We start from the raw sequence: 18,400 nt of genomic DNA, 5'->3' as shown, positions 1-18,400 counted from the left end.
CAGAAACATGTAGCGTGTTCGGCAAGGTTTGTGTTCTTTCCTAGGCATTTTTTACTTAGTCTTTTTCTCTTCCCGCTACTATTTACCAGGCCTGCGGAGAGTATGCTCGCGTGAGCGTCGCTGCGCATGCGCTCTGGCCGGGGAAGATTCCGCGTGCATGTAGCAACTTCGTCCGGTCAACGCCTCCTAGGTAGGACAAAGCCTCTGTATCGCCTTCTCGTCAAAACTTTCCTCTCTAGAGGGTTGTAAACATCCGCATTCTTACGTCGAGTGCCAATTTAAAAGTTATTCCCGGGGGGCTTTCCGGAAAAGCGAAAAGACAACGCAAAAACAAACCTCCCGTCGTTGCGAAGACACCATCTGCGACCTTTCGTGTCTATAAGGCGTGGTTCCGGAACGGTCGCCTCCGCAGTGTTTCCTGCTTTATGTAGCAGTTCCCGTCAGCTGCCTTTTTTTTTTTTTTTTATTCCTCTCCTTGCGAGGCGTGTTCTATGTATGGGAACCACGTGTGCATCACAACGAGTGAGGGGGAAAATATAACCGGACGGGCCTCTGGCATTTTAAGCGCGCCTGCTCAAAAACACGTCGCGTGTGTTCTAACCGTCAAAGCCGCTTATCCGCCTCCGTATGCTATGACGTGGCCTGGCCTGTGCAACACCGCGCCGTAAATCCGCCGGTGGAAACGCAATCCTACACGCACACAAGCACGCACGAACGAACGCATGCACGCTTTCTCTTTCTCCCCTCTCTTTCTGACACACATTGATTGATTGCTTGATTGATTGATCGATCGATCGAAGCAAGCTTAAGCAGCCCGACAAAGGCCCGAAGCACAGAATGTGTTGATGTCATGCTGGGAACTTGAGTTTAATTCGGAGCCAGATGGCTACGGGAGGTCTGATGGCCGTTTGTAGCGAGGGTCCTTTGAGTGGACACTTGTGATCCCGTGATCGGTGCTCATCGACAGCCGTCTCGTGGTCCATCAACGACTGGTTGCTCCTTGGACCGTTCTATTCCCGCAAAGGTCACGCCTGGTGCCAAGATGTTGGGATGTGTGTGTAACGCGTGACGTAAATTGCTGCCTGTACACACACTTGCGGAGCCAAGCCAAGCCGTGCCTGCCGACGTTAATTTGTCGCGTTTCTTTGTCCCCCCGCAGGGTGTACATGGTCACCGCCAAACGGGCACCCGTGGTCGTCTTCTCGGCGCTCTCCTACAACCGACGCAGCCTGCGGGGCGCCTCAAAGTACGTGGTGCTCGCGCTTTTTCACCCTTTGTGCGCGCTCGACTACGAGTTTGCGTTGTTACCTTTTAAAGCGAAGCTCTATGCGTGTAGGGTTCCGTGCACGCTTCGTGTGCGTGGGCAAAAACGCCTTGCGGCACAGTCAACTTTATCACGAATGCTGAGCAGAAAACGGCAGTAGCTCTTATTCGAAACTTTCTCCACAGAGGTGATACGACGATGGGCCGCTAACGGGCCCGTATAATTACTCCGAGCTGCGTTTAGTTGTCGCAATCAGTTGCTTCAGATTAAACATGTAGAGCTTCAGTGGATTCCTGCCCACTGCGGTATAACTGGGAACGTCAAGGCGGACACTGCGGCATCGGTAGCGCATGATCTGCACGGGCCATTGATACCGATACCGTTCTCCAGACGAGATGCTTCTGCCCTTGCGTCCAAGACTGCCTGGAGATTTCAGCGATCTATGTGGGCTGTTGCGCCGCAAAAATATCCGCCGCTTCACTCCATAGACCCGCACGGGACCTTTAGGACGCCTGACGGACTTTCCAAGCATGGCGAAGCGGTTCTTCACCGCGTGCGGGTAACTGTCGCTTACACAAGTTATTTTCGATTCAAGATGAAACAGACCGCTTCCCCCTTCTGCACTCTTTGTGACGTGCGCGAGGACTTGAACCACGTATTATGTGAGTGTACGCGGTACACAGCAGCTGGAACGTCTCTTTTAGTGTCCTTGGGTCTTCCGCTTTCTAGAGGACTAACTCTAAGTGACGTGCTAGGCCCTTGGTCGAGCTCTAAACGAGCATCTCGAGCGACAAAAGCCCTATTGTCTTTCCCGCAAAGCACAGGACTTGACCAGACGCTTTACTCTTTAAACAGGACTCTATTAATGAGCGCATCATCGTCATCATCATCATCACTTCATCGATTTTTTTTCTTTTTTTTTTTTTTTGTTCATACATCTGGTGTAGCAAGCTAGGCGCCTTGGCCAGGCTAACCTCATCAGTATCATTAAAGACTGTTCTTTCTCTCTCTCACACGAGTTCGTAATTTTGTTCAAAATTTTGCGCCACCTCTGCGTCGTGTGCTGACGAAGAGCTTCGCTGTTCACCCGCCTTCACAGAGTGTTTTTTTTTAAATGCGAAGAACTCAACCTATGTCTCGATTTCTTTTTCTAATCACTCTGTTGCTTTGACCGCTGGAGGGAGGGGACCAGTGCGCAGAAAACCATTAAAGCCGTTCACGAGGAGCTGGGACGTGCGAATACCGTTACTAATGGCTTCCCAGAATAGCAGAATTCTTCGCATACCGTAGACAGAGCAGTGACTTCTGTCGTGTTTTTTGTTGTTGTCGTTATTTCCGGTGTGATGTGAGTTAAAGTACAGCCTCCCATATTCTCTGGTAAATCCTTTCTGAAGCGGGCAGAGTGGGAAGAGAGAAAAAAAAAAATTCGGGGAAGCTTGCACTCATGCGCAAGACTCGAATGGCCAAGATGTTGTAGGTGAGCATTTCCGGACAGTATCATTGTTTGTTTGCATAGTTGCGGTGCTAGTAATCGTCGTCATATGCATCGAAGAGGTCGTCGTCTTCTTCGCGGCAAGTGGTGGATTTGCAAAGTAATTCTCAGCATTGTAGGCTTCCACCAGCTCAACTGGCGAAGCTTGCTAGGCTTGGCGAAGCGGGCTAGGCTTGAACCATGGTGAAGCTGCAGGGTTTCCTTATACGTGAACACTGAAGAACACGTCCCCACGCATTTGTACAAGCTTGAAGTTGTTGAAGTTGAAGTTGCACTGTGCTAGTAGTAGTCATTGTGATATTAGTCATTGATATTAGTCAATAGCCATTAGTCATTGTGATAGTAGTAGTCATTGTGATCGTCGTGTTCCTCAAGTATTACATGAGCGGTACCGCTTGACGACAGCGCTGGAATTTCTCTCTCTCTTTTTTTTTTTTTTTTTTTTTTTTTGCTAAAGCCTCTGCGCGTGCCGGGAACCCTCGGCGGTCGCCGCGAGGCACGCGCTGACGAGCGCTCCCCATTTTCTTGGTATTTTTTCCTGCAACACCGGACTTACAGTTTGTACTACAACTCCGCTGTTAAAATCGCCGTGGTTGTACTGCGTTCCACCAAACCTCTCCTTGGAACGAACGAGCGAGTAGACGCTTTTACTGCGCAGCCGCACGAGGCGTTGGCTTGAGCTTGACCGAGCTTGAAGGTCATATAGACGCTACGAGGAAGGAGCCATTTTCTGGCGTTGACCTGGAGTAATAGGCTTCGCTTAAAAGTGGCTGGTATAACGTATAACGTACATCCGTATAACGGGCTTTGAGAGTACGGAACGCCTTCCGTTGAGGTCCGCTTTTTTAACACGGAGAGCCAGGGAAATACGTGTACCTTGCTTTTACCGCCAACAGTCGCGCCCACGATGCGGGTGCTGAGCTAAGCAACCGCTGTCGCTATCACTGTCACACGGCTGGTCGAGGGGCTGGGATGCCTGTACAGACGTCGTACTTTACGTCCAAATGTGCGAACACTTCAACCTTGCACACTCCACAGGCTTTGGCTTCGTAGAGCACTGCTATCGCGCATTGGTTCCCCGAAAACTGTAAAGAAAACGAGATAACTCGGCTCATTGTTTCGTACGGCGCTTGTTCAGTTCGCAATTGAATTCGTTGCGCTGGGCTATGTTTGTCGAACGGTGCAGCGGTTGGCAACAGACTGCAGGCGTCGCTATTGGCGGCCCGCGGCCAACAATAAATAGTGATAGGTGTTATTACGGGGGGACACGCGTTACGGCCCAAGAAGCTTGCACCCTGTAGCCGGGTGATAAGCTCTTCCGAAACAGGTTAGCCTTAATTCGCTGTCAAAATGAAACATTTTAGAGAGTAGTTTAACCGTTGCGAGTAGACAGCCGTGAGTGGCCTGGTGCCGTGAACGAAACAGCAGCAAATACTCCGCGGCGATATCTTACTAGCTTGTAATTTATTTTATCACTTCAATTTCTCTATAACGATTACAACTTTGATTTTCGTTATTGTTATAATCACAATTATTATTATTATTATTATTATTATTATTATTATTATTATTATTATTATTATTATTATTGTTGTTGTTACAATGACTACAACCCGGTCCATAACCTCTTCCCTTTTCCTGTAACTACGTCTTTCTATTAAACTTTTCTCCCTGTCAACATACACCGTCTATAATAAGAATTTCGAGGAAAACCATTATCTTGTCCTCCCCCTTCACCTTATCAAAAAAAGTGATAAGGACACGTAAACAATAGTTCAACAAACTCCCAATTAGTCCCGCTATTGTCAGCTCAGTGCTTCCGCGATTTTTTTTTACCCCTCTTCGAACGCAGGCATACGGTTTTCATAGTGCATTCTTTCTTTCATTTTTTCCTCCCCGGCTGTTGGCTCCGCGATAATACCGGCTGGGAGCCAGCTGGTATTTAATATCCCGGCCGAGGACGCGATGCGGGTGGTCGCTAATGGAGGATATTGATCGCGATGCGAGATTACGAAGCGAGCGAGTTGTTTAAGTCGCCGGAGAGGCAATTAAATGCCATTACGGCGCGAGGGCCGGTAAACAAGTCGAGATTAATTAAGCGCAGCCAAGCTGCTTTGTTGACCGTTCCCTCCTGCTATGTTTAGTTCGACGCAACGGTTTATTCCCTTTCGGAGCGCCACTGGGGCGCGGCTTGACGCCGCGCTTGGGCGCAACGCGGAAAAGCTTGATTTACAGGGCGCGAGGGGATTTTGGGACACACTGACGTCGATGCGGCCGTTGTGCGGTACCGCCGTCGTTTTAGTGGAGGGATACCGCATAGTCCACTACTGGCACCATTACTAGTGGCACCACTGCTGGTACCACTGGTCTAGGCGTGGGAAGGTACTTGTGTTTCGTCTTTTAGTGTTTCGAATTATAAATCCAGTCCAAGTAGCTCAGCTTTCCGTACTGCTGAAGAGACTAAGTTTGTGTGGGTGGAAATGGGAGAGATGTCTTCTTTAACTCAAAAGAAGTGACAGAGTGAAACTGTTCGAACGGGTTGGCTGCGTCTGTGTGAAATGTGTACAGTCGGGCAAATAAGTTGGAGTCCCAAGTAGAGGGGCATTGGAATTGTTGGTGTGTCATCGAGCGAACTCGGGCACGTACATTGTAACCGTGTACGCGATCCATTGAAGAGTGGGAAAACGTATCAGCAATACGAAAGGGAGGAGAAATTGTGCCTCAATTACCGAATGAGGCTGTAAATTGTCCTAGTAAGGGCTTCTGTACTGTCCTTACTTCTTAGCCGTGCTGCTTCTCGTCGGACTTCTGCCATAGGTACGTGGGTCTATCCTGCGGCTTTGGTAGCGATATTCGGGCGTGTGTTCGCGGATATATCGGCTTTCATGCATGTAGCGTATCGGCCGTGCGGATATTAGAAACCGCTGAGTGCGATGGGCCCCAATCGAATACAAATCTTGCGACAAAAAGAAAAAAGAGAGCGAAAATCCGACCGAGTTTTCACTGAGAGTCGTCGAGAGCGAAAATGCGCTTGTTTTAAATGTCCTAAAATCGACGAGGACTGTGCCGACCGCCGCGGTACGGTGGGGCCTCCGTGGACTGTTGTCATCCGCAGTAACTAGCTTGCGTAAAGTGCGTCAAGTGTTAAGGAAATGCGTATAGTAGGCATGCTGGCCTGTCGGTGCTGGTCTTGATGTTGCTTGCCCTATCCCGCGCGTAGCCACAGAAACTGATAAGCTTGCAAAGGGCTTTCGCATGTGTTCATTGTATGACGCATCGCGCGAAGTGCGGAGAGCTTTTTTTTTTTTTTTTTTTCCTAGCCCCTGCGTCCCGGATGGCAACGCACGCGACCAAGAAAATTCGAGGATGACTTGGTTCCGCTAAACCGGTTTGGGGTGTATGCCTAAGAATATTCACTGCTCGTAGATCCATCCAAAACCTCGAACAAATCATGCATCCCTTCAAAGTATGTGACCCGTTACGAAGGGTGTGTGATGATGAAGCCACAGAAAGCATTCTGCAACACGCACTGCTTTTGCGCTGCTGATTTGTAGCTTTGTAGTTTTCTTTTTTTTGGCTCGCTTTGTGGCGGGCGCCTTCGCTTGCATCGGCGGCAGGCTTCACCGCACGCACCTGCGTACTGCTGGAAAGCGTGATTTACAGAGCCAGTAGCACAGCTTGGTTTTTGTCATTTACTTTTAATTACACCAGCGTCGGCTTATGCCGTGTGTGCAGGCCGCAGAAAGCATAATTCGTAAAAAAAAGACGAAAAAACGAGCGCGTTTTCTGTATGCGTGCTATTATCAAATACATTTCCTGCGGTCTCTTCCATCCCCCCCCCCCCCCCCCCCTTCCCCAAACCATGCCCCCAGCACCGGCGCACGTGGCTTAAAACACTTCGCGCTCATCGCAGACGACCGGCGCCCCACAGAGCGCGCAGACGTCTCACGTGCTACGCAGACGACGCCTTTGTTGCAGGCGACGCGCTGCTCGCATCGAAGCAACAGATGCGTCCCGTGCACGGACGGCGACCATTCTTCTATTCATCAACAAGGGGCCGACGGGCAGTTGTTGTATTCTCCTTCGTCGGCGCTTCCTTTGTTTTACTGCTCGCGTGCGATAAGGAAGCGAATGACAACATAGGACGCGCGCCCAGCGGCGACTTTTCATTTCGTCGTCCGTACAGCAGCGGTTCTTCCGGCATGGCGCAAAGCATCAATTAAACACGATTATATGCTTTACACTGCACCTAAAGCAATCTAAAACATAACCACAGTTAATCGCAAGACGAGGTATTGGGTAGAAGTATTGAGAAATCACTCGACTCGACTTGCTGAAAAGTATAAAAAACGCGTGGGGTTGCGGGGCTCGAACCGAGGCCGTTACAATAGGGACCAAACCGAAGACTATTGAACGTCGGATACTGTTCTGGTAAAAAAGACGTCACTAGTATTTAAGCGAACCAGTAGATGACACTAAATGCGTCTACTGTATCGTATACGAAATGCAATGACGCTTTCGTGCGGTCTTTCTATCCAAGGATGGGGTTGCGGGAAATAAGGAAGGGACGGCTAGAGCTTGTCCCCGCGTTTCTTGCGTCACCCGCGTGGTGGCGCCTCACGCGAAAACGGGAGTGGCGCTCCGCAGGGAGCGAAATTGAGCCCGCTCTTGTTTTCCTCCGGTGCGGTCGCACCACGTCGCACCCCCGCAGGCCGGAGACAAAGGCGGACTCGTCGCGGCGTCGTCACACGTCCGGAAACCGTCAGTTGCTGCCGCTCAATGACGGGAGCGACGCCATGGATATGCTGTCTCTGCTCGGCATACATCGGCCGGAAGAGGGGCAGGTACGGTCACATCACGCACGTGCGGTTCATGGAGGTGGAGAGAAAGGAAAAGGGAGGGGGAGAAGGAAGGACATGCTTCGTTCTTCTTAGAATCTGAAGTTAGGGAGCAAAGGAGTTTGAAGTATTGTGGAAGCATAAACCCCATATCTTTTCGCCCGTAAATGAATTATAAACATGTGCGCCGTTCCAGCTGACCTTCATTTATCCACCCTTCACTTCTTGTGACACAGCCCCCCGATATGTTAATGGAGAAAAACAAAAAGCTCCAAACGTTTGTGTTTCGCCGCATCTGGAGGGAATGTGAGACCTTCTGCCTCTAAACATCCAGCTTCAAACCAAATTTTAAAAATCCTTTTCTCAAGCAGCGTAGAGTCGAGGAGAGTAGTGCAAATATAGCCATGTGCATTTTGGGGATTTCTGTCGATTGTGTCAATCAATGTGGGGTCGAAGGTCACAGTTCTTCCCACCCCCTCCCCCCTTACTTTGCCCAGAAATCTTTTCGGACCAGTTTCATTTTAGCCACCAGAGCGCGTACTTCCATTTTTTTTTTCACATATAAAACAAGTGCATGCTGAGGAAACATTATTATTACTTTCTCAAGATAAAGTACTTTCGAAGTGTCAGGAAGCCGAATATGTTCTGAGGGCAGATTTGGCAACACAGTATGAGGGCACTTAGGCATCTGCGGTGGACATAGAGTTTCTGAATAAGTATACTAGGGAGGAAACTGCGCCTGGTAGGCCATGTCATCATGGGGCTTTATGGGAAGACCCCCACTTTCGGCTTGGGCTTGGCAGGAAAATTGGATTCTTAAGTGGTTTTTAGGATTTGATATCTTCACTATGCACTAACACATCTACGGGCTACGAGGAAGCCAAAATCCTCCCTGTTCTGTGGTAGCCGTGTTCAGTGAAAAGGCAGGCAGTCCGTAATCGTACCTGATGTTGGCCATGCCGTAGTCGAAGGACGTATAACTGAGCGGGCAATATGCCGCCGCGAGAGTTGTTGCTGACAAAAAAAAAAAAAAAAAGAAACAAAACGTACTTCGACGAAGACAAGATACAACAGATACCGGCGCCTGTATCTGTCCTATCTTCTTTTCTTCCGCGACTGTTCAACGCCATGTTTTCTTTTTTCTTCAATTATGGATCAACTCGCTCAGCAACAAGTTTTGTTAAAACTTAGCTGACGGTCTGTGCACCCATTCACCACGAAGACGACATTTTCATAGGCACGCTCAAAAAACTTTCAGAACTCTTCAGACAACTTATTTAAAATAATGGTAAAATTAATAAAATAAGTGTCGCTAATGAGTTTCCCCCACAATATTAACATTGTTCATAACTACCACCTTGGCTGCAGAATAGCAGGCACAACCGTTCCGGCAAAAGTATACGCTTTACTTCCTTTTTCCTTAGTTTTAGAACAGCCTGTTTTTATTTTCCCCTTACATAATTGCACACTATTCTTCGCGTTTTTGTGGCACTTTGTTTAGATTTGCGGCCACTAAAACGTTTCAATCCAAGCCAATGATGAAACTAAGGCGAGCGCATGATGTAATGGCGGCCCATGACGATGCAGACGGCCTTGATGTGAGCGGCAAGACGCTAGCGCGAGATTCCTCTCTAGTGCATATTGTAAGAAACTTTATGGCAGTGAAGGCTTGTATGCTGCAGTTTGATCTCAATGCACTGCCATCATCATCATCAGTGGCAGCAGCAAGATAATGATGGTGGTGAATTAAATTGGCCATAATTACTCCATTTTGGTTCATGCTATCACCACCTGTGTACCCATCACCAAATGCGGACGCTTCAGAGGACTCACTCTTTTAGTTAACTGGAGATCTCTGGAACCTCTTGAAGCTGCGTGTGAGTGGAAAGAAATGTGTGGAAGCAAGCGAAAGCATTGCTTTGTTACTGGGCCACGCTTAGTGCGCTGAGTCTTTGATTGTTCCACCATGTCCTGTGTGCTTTTTTCTCAGTACCTGTCATTCGGTACCTACCTGGTGTCGTCTCGCCACAATCCGATGTCGGGAGTTCAGCTGCGGTGGTCGAAGTCGCACGATCCAGACCTTGCGTGTCATGCACACGGCCAGGTGAGAAGTCTGCTTTATGGGCACTACGACTCGCTTGTATTTTGTACGTGACAGCTAGTCGTGAATGGAGCAGCGCTGCCAAGATAAGTGCCTACGGTATTTAGCTTTACTGATGAAATGGTTCAAATGGAATAAATTGCATTAAAAAGGGCTTCAAGCTAGTCAAACATTGGATCAGCTTCGTGAGTTTGATTCTAAAGAAAAATAGAAGCTGCATAAAAAAATTAAAACATTTTCAACGGCATATTTTGTAAACAGCGCTTGTCAAGTTGCCGTATGCACTGCTTGTTGGGAAATTTTAATAAACAGGCACAGTTCACACCTTAGCTTTTATTTTTTCCAGCAGATGTTGTGCTTGCATTGTGAATCACGGAATGCTAGTGCAACTTATGACATTGCTTTAAGAGCATGAACTTGAAATATTACTGCAGAAACATGAACTGTAGGAGCATCTCACCTGTTGTTGTGACTCAAAAGTACGAATGAGGCTCATTTTCTGGAGTTTATTTTTTTTCCTCATTTCTGCAGCCTTTTTGCATTTGTGTAAAGATGTTGAGGACCCAACCCGCCTGCCTCATTCTTACATTCCTGGCATTTAACTCTTCTTTATTTTTTATCTATCTTTTTTTACACAATTTGTAGTTTATTTGGTTCTATGCTTACTGAAAACGTTCCGTTTCAGGCTGTGCCCTTAGATTCTTTGCATGGGGCATTGAGCGCTTAGACCAAACTATGAAGCGTCTTTTTAATTGCCGTTTCATCTCCCTGCTCACGCAGCACGTGACTCGTGGCGTTTCCCACGACGTTGCCGTGGCAGCGACCACGCCTCCGAGTGCAAGCAGCTTAGATAAAAGTGAGTCTCATTCTCCCGTTTAGGGCGAATGCCATAAGTGCCCCTATCTGTGAAAAAGCGCCATTCTTATTTTAGTGTAGTCGTCCAGTCAAGAAAATGACCATTGTGGTAAAGAGTAAACAAACAACGCACATGTGATCGGATGGGATTGGAAAATTAATCTCTTCAGTAGCGACCCGACGTGCTACCACTGCGCTATCTCTGCAGTTAGCCAGTTGCGGACCAAAAGTTGCCGTCGTCGTCGTTCCTTTCTTCATGGAACATTCCCACACGAGGAATTGGCCAGAAATCGGGAGCACTGAGGGGCTGGTGTGCCCGCTTCACAAAATTCACAAAACGGTGAATTGGAGGCGTAAAAGTTGCAGGATAGTGCGTGCCACGTGACACCTGAACTTGGTGCCACGTGAGTGGAACACGTGCACACCAGCCGCGCAGAACCCGGAATCTAGGGATGCTGTGGTGCCTGCCTGTCTGCTTGGCGACATAATTTATGCAGTTAGTTGAAGAAATGAAAGCCAAGAAACAGACGTAAACATGGGGTAGCTGAAAAGAAACCGGTGGAAGTAATTCGTGCCAAAAGGCCAAGAAATGAGAGTGAAGAAAGAGACGCAAACATGAATACGATGTAGCAGTGAAGGAGCTGTTGGAAAGTATCGCCAGACTTTCGCCTTCAAAGCACTTTTTGCAGACTAAAGTGCCCTGAGAGATTTTTTTTTCGACGTGGAATCAGGGGGCGTGTTTTATTGTTTGAATCTAGCGATGAGACCGTTGCGATGACTGCCACGATCAATAACAGTGTACCCACTTGCAGTTCGAGGTTATATTAAGGGGAAAAAGTCTGTGAGGACGTCTTGTTCCTGAAGCGAGTATGCTATCATGCACTAAGACTTAGTGGCAGCTTTGTCTGGAGTAAAAATTGTAGACTGAGGGATAGACTGAGTATTGTAATTGCACTGCGTTGGAGAAGCATGAGAGTCACCTCCGAATGGGTTTCTTGGCGGAAACCCAACAGTGTTACCCAAGAACACATTGCATCAATAGCACATATTTTATGGGGGTTTGGCCAAAACGATAAGGTAAACGTATCCCTTTTCGGTGAATCACAGGGATCATTAGAGGTTGAGCAGAGGATTGGCATGGGTTTAGGCAACATCAGCAGCCGCGCAGTGATCACCGTATCTGCAGCGTGCACAATTGCACGCTTTTTTGTGATGGTTGGGCTCAAGTCGTTCGGTGCTTCAGGGTCTTTGCGCACGTTATCTATTTTGTACATTGTATACTTTTTGCTATTGTTTTCTTCATCTGTGTGTCATTTTGTGGTAGGATGTTACAACGCAAAAACTAAGTTTAAAAACAGTCGTGTGGCGTGGGATTCTGGCCCACGGGGAGGTTTTTTTGTACATGCTTTCAACTGGGGGCGAAAAATTAATTTCAGTGTGGCTGTCCTACTAACTTCATGTCCATCTGCAGAAAATATTTCTTACTTTCTATCAAAAAAGTATTCTTGAGAAGGAAAAACAAATTTTTTTTTCTTTCAACTCAAGATTGATCCCTTACATATTATAATACAAAGCACTTTTGACATCCTGCAGGCAGTGATGTTCTTACTTCTTCCTAATATTTTTGTTTTATTTTTGTTTCTATGCTCAGGTGACCCTGTTTCGTTCGCTACCGAAAGGCATGTTCTCAAGGCAGTCATTAATGCGCCTGCCTGCGGACAATACAGATGTCGCCACATGTCAGTTTAATTCTGTAAACAGTGCCTATTGTATGTTTAACAAAGGGCTTGGCATGGTTCTTGGTGCACTTTTTTTTTTTTTTTTTGCAGCTTATTCTCTGGCGCAGTCTGTGCACGAAGTGTGACGAGCTTGCAAAACACAAACGATACATTGTAACCTGGAGGCAACCTTTTTTAATGTTGCGTGCAATCAGGTGTGAGCGGGGTTTCTGTTTGCAAATGCTGTGGTGGCTCGTTTTACTGCAGTCACCGTATTTTTAACTAAATGGTCTCCTTGAAAACATGCCAAGTTGTGGTTTCGCCCCCAAACAGTTAAGTTTATTTTCTTTCCCCAAAAAGTGAAAAGTAAGCTATCACCTTTCTTAATTATTATTATTATTACTATTAATTATTATTATTATCATTCACAATCACTGTTCGTACAGGGTTATCAGAAAGCCTGCGTTGATAGGGCTGATAATTCGGGACCTTTTTTTTTCTTTTTAATTTATGTAGTCATTGCTGTGCGCCTCCTAAGCAACTGTAAGCCCCTCTACTTTCACAGCTTTGATTTTTCACAAATGTCGTGTCTCTCAAAAAAAGATAAAAAATGAATTCATTTTGAGTTCTTATGATGCGAGCACTCCTAGATCTGCTGCTGGTGAAAAGCACATTTAGACACACCAGCCTACTGCATCAATTTACGCAGTGTATACGATAATGATGGAAACATTAGAATAAAAAGGAAGGTTGTGTAGAGATATGTAGGAAAATCAATTTTACAGCTTGGAAGAGGGCTTCACTTACTCTTGAACCCCTTCTATGTGTTCCTGTGGAGACCGAGCCATCATTCAGGGATGGAGAAAAGAACTGTTGGGATGAACATGTTCTGAAAACATCACGCTGTATTAGTGTACACGCGTAGACATTTTTATAGGTACACAGGACAGTGAAAGAAAAAAATTGGCCGCGTCTCTGCTCCTTTCATTGCAAATGTCGTCAAAAGACGATAGTCTTTATTGACTTTTGCCAAGGAAATGCCCCTTATTGCTTTCGTGCTCACCTCTCATGCTGTTCCTGTTTCGTCGCGCTCATCCCAACGTAAACACACTAAAGGTTTGCACAAGGCGATTTGAATTTACTGCATTCCACTGCTACAGGCCAGGTTCCTCAATGCCAGCGCTGCAGTACAGCGGAGACGCGCGTGAATCGAGGCGGCCGACTTCAAGGTTTATAGAACTGCGCGGCCGTGCTCCACGTGCGTTCCAAGCAGAATGTGGAACCTAGCTAGTGGAACCTTTCGTTGCTGTTGCCGCGTGATTTCTCACATGCCGCCAGGAGGTGGCGCGGGCAACAACAGGCGGCGGTTTTCTGCAGTACATGTAGAATATCATTTTGCTATAGAAAAACCAAGTATCCATGAATTTTGTTATAAAGGAACACTGTAAATATCCCTTGTGTGCTAATTTCCTGTCTTATATTTGCATAATATCTTGTTCTTGGTCAACAATGTTGACAAGTATGAACATATAAACCAGGCTTAGACGTTTACATTTGGCTGTGAGTATATAAGACTATTGCGCAATATCCATTTCTCTTTGGCTGGGTGGCTGAATCGAGTCACATACAGACAGACCAAAATTTCTGGGTTTAAGTAGCCCAAAAAAGACCATCGTCTTTAAAAAAAAACTGGGGCATGTGCATCCATGCAAGGGTGCTATAAGTGAGAGCTGACGTTTATACTGGTAGATTTTGTCGGTCGATTGGAATTGACGGGTCGATTGCCGCCCTTCCTTCTCCCCCTGGCGGTGCAGGCTTTGAGTGGAGCGGCAAGGATGAGACGGGGGTGCTGCCGTGCTGGAGCCTGTCCGTGCCTTACAGCCCCGACCTGCTGGACAACCCCGAGCTCATTGCGGGAAAGCACAGCACCCTGCTGAGCTTCCCTTCGTACATAGTGAGTCGGCTGGAGCCCCTCCAAACGGGCCCAGCTCCCTGTTTTTATAGTGCAGAGCACTTTAGGCGCTCGCCTTGTCGCCCTAGCTCGCTCGCTCGACCCAAGTATATAGAGCACCAAGGCGGCGTCTTGGCGTAACGCTGTTGTTCGCAGTGTACCCTAGAGGCTTCGAAAGCAAAGCGGTTTATACAGTCATAAGCGTTCGAAACTCGTGAAACGCTGGCGCTTGCCATACATCTTCCCGTTGTTTAGCGCAAAGAAAACTATAGGTAGTACCTTTGAGGAAAAATATACGGAATTACCTGGCAGCGCCCACGTTCCATTAGTTAAGGATGCCCGTTGGGTTGGTTTTTACTTTAAACGCAAAATGTGGCAGTGCAACGCCGGCACGTGCGGGGAGAAAAGGACAAAGAGAACAGAACTCCCGCTGGCGCAGTTTCAGGCAGGGGGCGCGCGAGCACTGCGAAGGCGGGAAATTTGAATTGCGTGGGGTGGTAGCAGTAAGCGGATAACGGCAGTACAGCCCATTATGGCGAATCACTGCTCTGCACTTCCGACAGCTTTCACATTGAGTGGAACGGCTTTAATTTTTGTAGTGCACAGCCCCCCTAGGCCACAAAGGTTCGGTGCGTAGTCATTTCAAATTTTTAAAGTGAAAGCTTTCTCAGTGGGGCTGGTGGCGTCCTGTCAAAAAGCTGATGCATTTCCCCGTAGACTGGTTGGTCGAATGAAAAGCTCTGATAAGATCTCTGGACACATGGTGCGTGTGTGAAATAACGGGGCTTTCTTTCGTTGTACAGTTACTTGAAAATCGCAAGAAAGGAAAGTTCTGGATGATGAGGCAACACATACGTCGATCGTGAAGAAGGAGTACAAAAGTATACTTCTATCTCGTAAACCACGTATTGGTAGTCGAACCCTGCTTCCCGTTGCTGCGGGAAGGAAACGTAAACAACAGGAAAATCGCCCGCAAACTGAACATTTATTTCCGAAAGTTGGTTGTATTACTTTGCGAGCCTTGCCTTGCAGTAACTTCACAGCTCGGCGCTCACACTACAAGCAGTGCTTCATGGCTAGTCGTGCGTGCCTAAGAACAACCCAATTGTGTCGAACGCTAAAACCGTCCCACAGGTTCGCCGTCTCTGCGTGTTTTTCTTCCTTTTCCTCGGCACCAAGTATGTCTGAGCATGCAAGCGAAGTCTAGCTTCTTCTGTTGACGAACTTTGCGAGACAGTGGCACCGCAATTTGAGCGGCACCAAGCGGATGCTTGGTGCCACTCAAATTTGACTGAGTCCATTTTAAAAATTTTCGGAGCAAGGGGGAGTCTAGACTACAGTTAAAAGTTTTGTCGCGTTTGTTCTTATTCCTTTTCTACGCAATTCTTTTACAAGGCCGACGACCGGGGTCCTTGGGCACTGTTTCCTGGCCCTCTGAGAAGAGGAAGGGGGTCTACTTCCGATTATAATTTGGGGGTCTCGCAGCTCATGGGATGTACGTCGTGAGCCCGGTGTTGTTCGTTTGAAGTGAAATGGCGGCCGCTCTTTGCAGGCTTCCATAATCGACTACGTGAAGCCATCGGATCTGAAGAAGGAGCTCAACGACAAGTTCCGCAGCAGGTTTCCTCACATTCAGCTCACCTTGAGCAAGCTGAGAAGGTGAGAACGCGTCGCGTATATTGCTCGCGTTCCACGTGGTGGGAACGTTCTTGTTGCCAAATGTTCAAGTGTAGGGTTACCACCTTCCCGGTTTTTGACCGGCCCGACCGGTTTTTTAGACAGCGGGCCGGTTGCCGGTCCGTACTTAAAACCGGCCGTCATTGGCTGTTTTTTGGCCATCGTGCTGCGATTATTGATTTGTTTGGCATTTTATAAGCGTTAATTCAGCAATTGCAACAATAAATAGGTGTCGGCAAGCTGCGCAAAGACACGCGAGCAGAGAAAATATGTGGGCGACCGCGCACGCGAGATGCGAAAAAGAGCTTTTAATGGACGAAGTATGTGCGGTTTCTTTTCAGGGCAGAACATTCAGAGCAATAACCAAAATTTTAGTAACTTTCAGTACAAACGTTATGTTGATTCCTCTCTAGGAAAACGCTACAATGCATATGCCATTGCATGTCATAAAACATGGATTTTTTTTTTTCACCGCAAATTCAACCTTCTAAATACCACGCCCCCCCTCCCCCGAAAGGCCGGGTTTTTTTTTTTCGGGGGAAGGTGGCAACCCTATTCAAGTGTCAAAAAGTGTTGGCTTTACTGGGAACCTTGGATACTAAGAGTCTTACACATGACTGTGAAATGTCTCTTTGAAGTTAGTTTCAAGTGTTAAACTTGCCACGTTAAGTGGAGCTGCCAGTCAGAACACCGAACCTTAGGCCAGTTTCGAGCATTAAATTTTCCCCAGTTAAGCGGAAGAGCCTTCGGACAGTTCTGAGCATTAAATCTTCCCCGTGAAGTGGAACTGGGAGGCGGAATAGTGCGCCTTCAGTTAGTTTCAAGCACTGAGTTGTTCATGTTAGGGAGAGCTTGCAGGCGGAGCAATGAGCATTTAGTCAGTTTTAAGCATTAAATTTTCAACACTAAGTGGAACCGGCAAGTGGAACAAGGAGGAGCCTTTCGTCACTGCTTCCGATTTGGGGCAAAAGTATTCCGCGGTACTTGCACAAAATAAATAAATAAAAGCTGTCCTCTTGTGAAAATCAAGCGAGATTGCGCTCCGTGAGTTTGTAAGTGTACTCGTCGACAAATTTATCAGACTGGGTGGTGTTGCATTGGTGAAGGCATCCCAGAACAGATTTAACTAACAACAAGCAGAAGAGTGGCCTCTGTTTCAACGATGCAGAGCTGAGCGAAGACTTGACTGGTTTAATGCATGGCGAGAAAAGAACAGCCATGATACAAGAGAAGCACCCTGGCGGGCTTACAGCACAACAGCCAAATGTGCCTGGGTTGCGCACTTACTCGGCTCGTCGAAGGGCGAGAATTTATAACCAGAAGTCCCAACGGTCCACAGTAGGAGTGTGCGAATGCCGAATAGTAACTTTTGAATCGAATATCGAATCGAATTCGTTATAAAAGCCGAATATCGAATCGAATATTGAATATCAATTTTTTTTACAGACCTCGATTTTTCAGAAGTTCTTGTGCAAAAGCAGAAGCTACTTCACATGTTCGGGAGACATAACGTTCTTTTTCAGAACAAAGAACGCACTTGGTAATTCCATCAAAAAGTCGGGTTCTGCTGTATAGAAATATTCATGGTGATAGAAAATAGCCAGCGCAAGGAAGACGAGGACGAGGAAGGTAACAGACACAGTGCAGCAATAGAAATATTCATTTTTGCAATAGAAATATTCATTGGTGATTATATCCAATATCCATACTCCTTGTGTCTCCACATTGCGTGTGTTCCTTCATAAGGGGGATTAAATCTAAAAATTTTGGGGAGGTCATTAACTTTTGATGCTTGATGTCATTTGTGCGGGAGCTTTTTGTTTCTTCCCTTTTTAGTTTTATGTATTGAACTTGCCAGAGTAAGTTAATGAAGCCTTTTTAATGCTGTTGTGTTTCTACTACTACTGTACCTAATCCTGGTGAAAAGGTAGTTATTTCTGCTCGGACAACTAAAATGCAGTTCTGTATGTATGTTCTGTTTGGCCCAGGGTTATACGAGAAAAATTCGTGCCCAGGAGCATTGCAAAGTTTTAGTAAAACATCGTTTCAGTGAAACCTTGGTCATTAAAACAAACAAATGCCCTCAAAGCCTGTTCTACAATTAATGTACACTGCTTCGTTGTTTAAATATATTTATGTATAAAATTTAGTAGGGAAATCAAGGGAGGGGAGTCAATTTACCAGACTGTATTTTACTCCACATGTCTCCTTTATACCATTGGCCAAAGTAACAAAAATCTTGTGAATGCAATGAAGCGAAGGTGCAAAGCAAACGAACTTGCAAGCTTTGTGCATCTCTGACACAATATTGAAATTCTAAGTTTGCTTAGCAATGCTTTAATCTTCAAACGTTTTTGATGCTTACTTTTTTCCCCTATTTTCTTTTCTTTTTCATGCACTGCGCAACAGTCTGAAGCGCGAAATGTGCAAAATTGCCTGCGGCGAGGTGAGTGAGCGACGCTTTACGCATCTACTTGCTGTCACGGTAGCCTTTGCTGCCTGAG

At 46.8% G+C, this 18,400-nt stretch overlaps 1 protein-coding gene across 2 annotated transcripts in view; it reads left to right on the top strand.

Moving 5' to 3' along the window:
• The window catches only part of LOC144158889 (CDK5 and ABL1 enzyme substrate 2), a 100,857-nt gene that overhangs the window by 69,000 nt on the left and 13,457 nt on the right, over nucleotides 1–18,400 (top strand). For both annotated transcript variants that reach the window (XM_077690072.1, XM_077690073.1), the window contains 7 exons: nucleotides 1,160–1,246; nucleotides 7,468–7,600; nucleotides 9,585–9,698; nucleotides 10,476–10,551; nucleotides 14,083–14,222; nucleotides 15,772–15,878; nucleotides 18,306–18,342. In XM_077690072.1, the coding sequence (XP_077546198.1) occupies nucleotides 1,160–1,246; nucleotides 7,468–7,600; nucleotides 9,585–9,698; nucleotides 10,476–10,551; nucleotides 14,083–14,222; nucleotides 15,772–15,878; nucleotides 18,306–18,342 (694 nt within the window). The remainder of the gene's footprint in view (nucleotides 1–1,159; nucleotides 1,247–7,467; nucleotides 7,601–9,584; nucleotides 9,699–10,475; nucleotides 10,552–14,082; nucleotides 14,223–15,771; nucleotides 15,879–18,305; nucleotides 18,343–18,400) is intronic.

Source organism: Haemaphysalis longicornis, unplaced genomic scaffold (genome assembly GCF_048455015.1).
Source record: "Haemaphysalis longicornis isolate Haplotype H1 unplaced genomic scaffold, Haemaphysalis longicornis Haplotype H1 scaffold_10, whole genome shotgun sequence".
Lineage (NCBI taxonomy): Eukaryota > Metazoa > Arthropoda > Arachnida > Ixodida > Ixodidae > Haemaphysalis > Haemaphysalis longicornis.
This window is presented reverse-complemented; position numbering and strand designations above follow the sequence as displayed.